The sequence below is a fragment of the Sceloporus undulatus genome, chromosome 4 (genome assembly GCF_019175285.1).
Source record: "Sceloporus undulatus isolate JIND9_A2432 ecotype Alabama chromosome 4, SceUnd_v1.1, whole genome shotgun sequence".
Taxonomy (NCBI): Eukaryota; Metazoa; Chordata; class Lepidosauria; order Squamata; family Phrynosomatidae; genus Sceloporus; species Sceloporus undulatus.
Genome location: NC_056525.1, coordinates 198303474 through 198311326, shown reverse-complemented (window position 1 = coordinate 198311326; position 7853 = coordinate 198303474). Strand labels below are relative to the sequence as shown.

The following is a 7853-nucleotide window of genomic DNA, read 5'->3' as shown; positions in this document are numbered from 1 at the left end:
AATAATAATAATAATAATAATAATAATAATAATAATAATAATAATAATAATAATGTTTATTTATATTTCCTGCCTCTTCCACGGATTGAGGTGGTATTACATCATTAAAAGGATACATAATACAAAATACAATCAATAAAACACTAATACTGAATTAACCAACATTCCTATTAGTTCTCTAAAATAGCAATTCATCAATTAGCCAACAGTCAAAATCAAAAGTCGAACAATCATCATAACCTTTTATATGGAGTGTGCTGGATAAGTTTCTTTAAAGTTCAGATTTGAACCCAGAGCAGATTGTTTTTTGTGGGGGTTTTGGGCCATGTGACCATGTTCTAGAAGATTTTCTTCCTGACGTTTTGCCAGCATCTGTGGCATCTTCAGAGAAAAGCCTTCGACTTCACACCAGAGCAGATTCACCATCCCATTGACATGGAAGCCACTAGCCACCATTTCCTCACATGAATGTTGTGAAGGAAAAGTGGTGGGAAAGAGCCACACACACTGCCTTGAGCTTATTAAAGAAAAGGTGGGAGATGAATTTACTAAAGCAATAAAGACTTCATTAGAAGGGTAGAGAAAGTTTCCTGTTATGATGTTGACAGTGGCTGGCATCCTGTTGGTTAGTCTTAGTGAGAGTAGACCCATTGAATTAGTTTCTGAATGGTGAGTCAGCATGTAGATAAGTTTAATTGATTCAGTGGGTGTACTCTAGTAAGAACTAACATGATTTAGACCAGCGTATATAATTATTGTTAACTAATCAGCACTAAGTTATTTTGAGAATGATGTCTTGTTGCACACAGTGTTCTATTATAGTTGTCCACATATATGGGTTAAGCATTCATGGATTTGGTTATTTGAGGATTACTGTATTGTATGCTGCTTTAACTGCTGCCCTATGCTACTTTTAACAGGGACCTTGAAGACATCAGTGTCACTGGGAAGAAATCAAACAGGTGGGGTGGCTGGGCCAAGCCACACACACATTGCCCTCTCACTCATTCACTTAGATTGGGGGGGGGGATGGGATAGGACAAGTGTCCCATTTTTCCTCCTTCTTGTCCCCCATCCATCCATCCATCCCATCCCACCCCCTCCCCTGCCTCCAACCTAAGTGAGTGAGTGAGGAAGGGAATGTGCATGTGGCCAACCTGCCAGGGCAGGTATTTTATGTGTGTGTTGAATATGGTTTGGGTCCCTAGAGATATTTGCATTTATCCACTTTTGTGGTGGTTCTGCATCCCTGTGGGCTGATTGTACTTGTTTTTTGGCTCTTTATTAACTCAGAATAATGTGATTTTTTAACCTATTGAAATATGCATATTAAGATGGATAAGAGGCATGTATTTAAAACAGAACTACTAATGGAAAGTATACTAAGCAATGTACACATCCTCATCTTCATCATCCTCATCCTCATCATCCACATCCACACACAACACTTCCTCTTATGCATCAGTCCAAGCCTTACAAAACAAAATCCTTGTATTCTTCTAACGAATAAATCACTCCAGTCTGTAAGCAGCAAGTAAAACACTGAGGCAGGAAGGAAGTACTATTGAACTTGATGACATCTGATCCCATGATTCTTTTGTTAGTTGTTACTAGAAACTGAAAGATAGCAGCAGCTAACTATGTGTGCATTCAACCCCTTGAATTTCATAGAGGCTGCTTTGGCAAGGAATACTCTGAAGTGGTTTTACTAGTCTCTTGAAGGGAAAAATTCATCTCAAGAATTGAGTTAGAGAGAATATCTAGCTGAAATTAGAGAGTGAAATTCTTTATTTCTGTTTTCTGCCGTGACTTGATTTTTAATATTGAAACAGGAGTTAGAGCTCATGTCTTACAATGATACTTATCTGTAGTTGTACTCCGGCCTATATTGCATGAGTGTAGGATAGAGGTAATGAAAAAAAGCCATCATCTATCACATTGGCTCATATTATTTTAAAGCACTGAATCAGAAGTAGGTGGAAGATTGCTAGACAGTTATATACATATTTATTCTTAGAGGTTATATTGCCAAGGAAAAAACTGAGGTTATCACATTCATCAGTTCATCCTGAAGTAAAGTCTCCTAAGAAACTTTTGTTGTAATCAGAGTGTCAAAAAACTTTTTACAACTGTGGGAAGTAATGAGTGAAGACCCACCAATGGCATTACCTTTTTGTGATGATGAGATTTCATGCTTCTGTGAGGCAAGAGGCTATGAAGAGAGCAGCAATACTGCTGGTAGGGTCTCCCATGTCAGACAGGTTTGTCTGACATGGAAACCACACTAAATATGCCAAACAGTTACTGAGCAGCAGAAATAATAGGGGATGACTTTGGCAGAGGATTTGTCAGAGGCAATGGCAGTGGTACTATAGCTAATGCTTGTTAGTACTGCTCAGAACGAGGGCAGTGAAGAAAGCTGATAGGAAGAAAATAAACCCATTTGAAATGGGGCTGGGGAAGAGTTCTATGGATAATATCAGCTGCTAAAAAGACAAATCAAATCAAGCCTGAACTCCTTATAAGCCATGGTGGCTTAACGGAGGCATATTTTGTATGTCATGAGAAGACATGACTCACTGGAAAAGACAATACTTTAACTTAGTGCCTGTCAAGGTGAGAAGACCTGCAGTTAGCTTTTGCATCTCAGTAAGGGTGACTCTCCACCAGCACTCTGTCTCAGTTCTAGTGTGGTTTGAGATTGTTCCAGTTTGGCTCTTCTCAAGCCTTTTAATACAACTTGGAACTGGAAAGACATACCACACAAATGTTCTATCATGAAGCAAAAGTGACTTAACGGAATATAACTACTGTGGCTGTTTCAAAATATTTTCACCCATATGCAGTGAAACTCACAGCTATACCTTTTGTTTGTTTTCCCACCACATACTCACACATTTGCATATCCACAGAGGCTGGTAGAAAACACATAGATATACAGTACCTCACTTTGCAGCCTATAGTGTGTATGTATGTATTCACAGATGTCCTCCCGTGATCACCCACTGCCAATGGGAGAGGCAGTGCTTCCATCCTTTCCCTGTTGCATTACTGTCATTGTCTCACCAAAAGTGTGCACAAAATTACAACCTTAACACCTTTGTATCTCATGGATTTTTAACAACTTTAAAACAAATTGTTGTAAGCTGCTTTGATTCCCAAGCTGGGGAAAAAGCAGAACAGAAATAAATATAAATATAACATCAACAACACAGTACTATACATGTCTACTCAATATGTAAGTCCCACTGAGTTCAGCAGCATTTATTTCTTGGAAGGTGGGTATGGAATTGAAAGCTTATGGTTCAGTCTTATGCAAGTCTACTTAGAAGTAAGTGTCATTGATTTCCATAGTTCTTATTCCACAAAAGTTGCTGATATTGCTTGCTTCATGACACACCTCTCCCTGCTACTCCAATAAAAATAACACCTGCCATTCCTGCAAGCTTAGCTACCAAATAATACTGAAATCTAAGTTCAAGACAAGCAAAGATTGAAAGATTCAAAGCATCACATTATGTGTGCAGTGCAAAGAAAAAAATGGTTCTGGCTATCTATGAGGACTGGAAAAGAGAGAACAAACCCTGACACTCAAGGCCAGGACTTGAGATTTGGGAATTCTGGGGGGAAAGAGGAAGAGAGTGGCAAATTGCTGTGTGTGTGTGTGTGTATGTATGTATGTATGTATGTATGTATATGCATCTTCAAGTTGCCTGAGAAAACCTGACAAGTTGCCTGTGCAGTGACTACTGTTGTTTGCATATGTGGATTTTATAAATCTTATAGACCAAAATATTAATTAGTATAATCTGAGTGTCAATGATCACTCATTAAGTCCATTTAACTTTTGGTAATGCAGCAATAATAATAAACACTATATTATAGGATGGTGGCAATAATTTTCTAAAAACAGAGACAAAAGAGAGAGCAAGAGAAAGGAAGTAGAGAATGGGTGAGAGATTCCAGCAAAGAAGAAAAAATGTTGGGGGATGGAGCGACTTGTCTCCAACAGAGAAAATTATGTCCTCATTTAGCTGTTGTTTGATTTTATTTGATGAAAATATATCTAGCCACATTATGATAACTTGACTAATTTGCATAATCTAATTAAAATCACTTATAAATTTAGTTCTGCCAGTGGCAAGTAAAACTTAATTGGTAACATAGCAGTGCAACAGTAAATTAGTGAAAGAACAAAAGAGAATATACAGTATAGAATGAAGTTCAAACCTAGATAAATGCCAGGAGTCTTGTTTGTAAATTATTATTATTATTATTATTATTATTATTATTATTATTATTATTATTATTATTATTATTATTATCCTTTATTTATAAAGCGCTGTAAATTTACCCAGCGCTGTACATACAATCTTTTTAATTGGACGGTTCCCTGCCCTCACCCAGATTTTGTTCTACAAACCATTTTGGGCTGGCATGAGGTTTGATATGCCACCCCCAAATTTCCTCCCCCCCCTTGCTGTTATAATCAGTATCTTCCCCTTTCTCACTTTCCTCCAGCATTTTTTCTCTCACACATTGCCTAATCTTAGCCAATCACAGTTTAAGGAGTTTATCAGACAAGGGAAATTGGAAGTATAATCCTGAACGCAATCGTGGAGTTTAACGTTATTGCATGATAACCCACTACACGCAAATTCAGGCAATGGGAAGTCAGTCCGAACGCAATCATGTGGTTTCACGTTATTGTGTGATACACGCAAATTCGGGCAATGGCATGCTATTTTCAGGCAATGGAAAGCCAGTTCGAATGCAATGTACATTAACATAAGTGAATACGTTCTGGCCCCACTTTCTTTTCATTCGAATTCAAGAGAAATTTCTCATTTGATAAACTCCTAAGTAGTGAATTAGGTAAGAATATTATTTATTTGTTCCTCCATTTCTATTCTGTCCTGCTTTTCTGAAAGGAATCATATCCAATGGCATTAGCACCATAAAATAAACATTTGGTACCAGTTAATATATCAGGATTTTTTTTTTTGTAAAGAAAATAGAGTTGCAGATCTTTGTTTGTCTTATAAAGATAAACATGCTAGCTTTCATAACAGTCAACAGTTGTAAATAATTGACATACTGGGTTGGATCCAGATTGAGTGATACCAGTTGTAATCAATGGGCTTTCCATTAGTCATGACCCTTCAAAGAATTCTGGTCTAAGTATGACACAGGCTTGATACATCTTATTGTCTTTTCCTCTTATTAAATCTCAACTCTTACAGTATAATCTCTGAGATGTGTGGAATCATCACTGAGGAAAATAAAAAAGAATTTCGTCATTACTTATGAAAGTGCAGATGGCCAAGGGAGGCAGTCATGTATCTCTTCTGCATTGCTGAAGCAGGCAATGAAACAGCTGCAGTGCAGCATGGAGAGGCAGGATCTATTTGCCAGTTGCTTTAGAAATGCAGGGGTGTATGTTATCTACACAACAGAAAAACATTTCTACCCCTACCAGTGAACACCACAAATCACTGATAAGATTAGTACTGGTGTGTGTGTGTGTTGTGTGTCTAAAAGCTTTCACAGAAAGCAACTTCCTCTTCCCCCATTCAATTCATTTATATATTAAATGGCCTTCCACGCCCAGAATGTACTCTTTACCAAGCTGACTTATGGGGATATATACATATAAACATTCTTCTTGTGTTCTAGGTACACAAAGATGAAGACAGCAACCAACATCTATATTTTTAATTTGGCTCTGGCAGATGCTCTCGTTACCACAACAATGCCTTTCCAAAGTACTGAGTATTTAATGAACTCTTGGCCATTTGGGGATGTGCTCTGTAAAATTGTCATTTCAATTGACTACTATAACATGTTTACCAGCATATTCACCCTGACCATGATGAGTGTTGATCGATACATTGCTGTCTGTCACCCCGTGAAGGCACTAGACTTCCGTACTCCTCTGAAGGCAAAGATAATCAATATATGTATCTGGCTCTTATCATCATCTGTTGGCATATCAGCCATAGTCCTTGGAGGCACCAAGGTCAGAGATGGTGAGTACAGACTGTTTTGGTGGGGGGATTGTGATAAAGGCTGGCCCTCCCCTTAAAGAGAATGAAGCAGCTACTTTAGGTAGCAGAATAGCAGCAAGTAATCAGTTATTTAATTTATTATTATTTATTTTATTGTAAGAGAGGGGATTGTTTTTTCTATCTCATGTGCCAGAAATATTCTGACAGTTTTAGGTCCTGTCTGAATCATTACTCGGGTGGGTTTCTATTTCATCCCAGGCAACAAAATGTCTTGGGCTAGCCCTTTGTGTAATAATCACTGTTTATTAATAAACATTTTAAAATTTAGTCTGAAACAATGATGCACAATTTATTTTTGAGGTGTGTCCATATTTTTAAAAAAGTAAATATCAAGCCATATTGAGTTGCTTTTGAGATGAGATTTATGCTATGATACACGTGTTGGCTATCCCTAACCTAGACCACATTCCACTGCTTCTTAGATATGTCAGCTTCTATCTATTAGGCCACTATATTAGCATGTTTTATTCTAGTCTTATGGATGTGATTCCAGATCTTATTATTTTTGATACTTAGAGAGGAGAGGCCTTCCTTACAGTCCAACCAGATTTGGAGTTATATTCGTTGTTGATGTTAGGGTGGACTTTTTTAGTGGTCCCAGGCTCTGTAACTCCCTACTAAACTGTCTCCCTCTCAGATTTTCTTCTGTAGACTGGTAAGGACTTCTCTATTCCTTCAGATTTTCAGCTACTGAGGACAAGTGTTGTTACCAGTGGAATGACACTCAGCTTTCCTTAGAGATGCTTTTTTTTTAAAATGAGTTTTAATTGCTTTCTTTTGGTTTTTAATTTAATTCTGCTTTATTGATCTTCTGTGTCTTAATTGAATTCTTTTTTCTTTTCAATTTAATATTATTTAGAACAATCTTAAATCTCCCCTTTGCGGGAAACACAGGATATAAATCGAATCCATTGAATCAGTTAATTTTGAGAGGAGGTTGGAAAATGCCTTAGTGTGAATTGTGCTTCATGTCACAGTCAGAAATATGCATTCTTATTTTATTTATTTATTCAAATTTTATCCTGCCTTTCTCCTGGCATGAGACCCAAGGTGATGTGTTGGCTAAAGAGTTCCCAGGCCATCATATAACCTCTGATAATGGTGTGGAACTATGCTGTCCAGTGAGGTATTCCAATTGCCTGGGAGGCCGGCATGAAGAAACACATGAGCCAAAGCTGTAAGAAAGGCCACAACTTTATTAAACAGCAAACAAATGGTAGGGTTGACACAAAGCATAAGGTCAGGATCTGAGAAAATTGAACAACCCCATGGTTGATCGATAAACCGCTTGCCTGCTAACCGCCAGGCATTAGGATGACCTAGGGACTAAGGAACGCCGACTGGCATCCACCACCAGCCGCTCGCTTATTCTCTAAGCCCCTAGTCACCGGGAGGCTCACCCTTGTTGTGGCCCCCACAATGGCCACAACACATGCCCTGTTTGCCCCTGGGTCCCGAATGACTCCCAAACCAGTGCTCCATAGCCCTGGTACCACACCAATCAGATCCATGGCCTATGTTGCCGCCCTAAGCTGTGACAAAAAACCATCAACCCAAGAGGAGGGAGGGTGGGAGAGCCAAAAGGCAAAAGGTGCCGGGGCCTTCCAGTGTGACCTATATATAGGCCTGGCCCCGGCCAAACCAAAATGGCGTCGGCCCCTCCTCCAGGGCAGCCCAGCCAATGGACTGCCCTGGAGGACGGGAACCAACTGCCATAGAGCGATCCTGGTGCCTTAGAGTGGCGCGGAGCGGAAGTACCGCCCCTTTCACTCCGCGCCACCAATA

At 39.0% G+C, this 7853-nt stretch overlaps 1 protein-coding gene across 1 annotated transcript in view; it reads left to right on the top strand.

Annotated features, from left to right (window-relative positions):
• LOC121929126 (kappa-type opioid receptor-like) overlaps nt 1–6806 on the top strand; it is a 39914-nt gene extending 33108 nt beyond the window's left edge. The window contains exons 4-5 of the mRNA XM_042464440.1: nt 5677–6029; nt 6748–6806. Of these exons, the coding sequence (XP_042320374.1) occupies nt 5677–6029; nt 6748–6806 (412 nt within the window). The remainder of the gene's footprint in view (nt 1–5676; nt 6030–6747) is intronic.
• Nucleotides 6807–7853: the final 1047 nt, after the last annotated feature.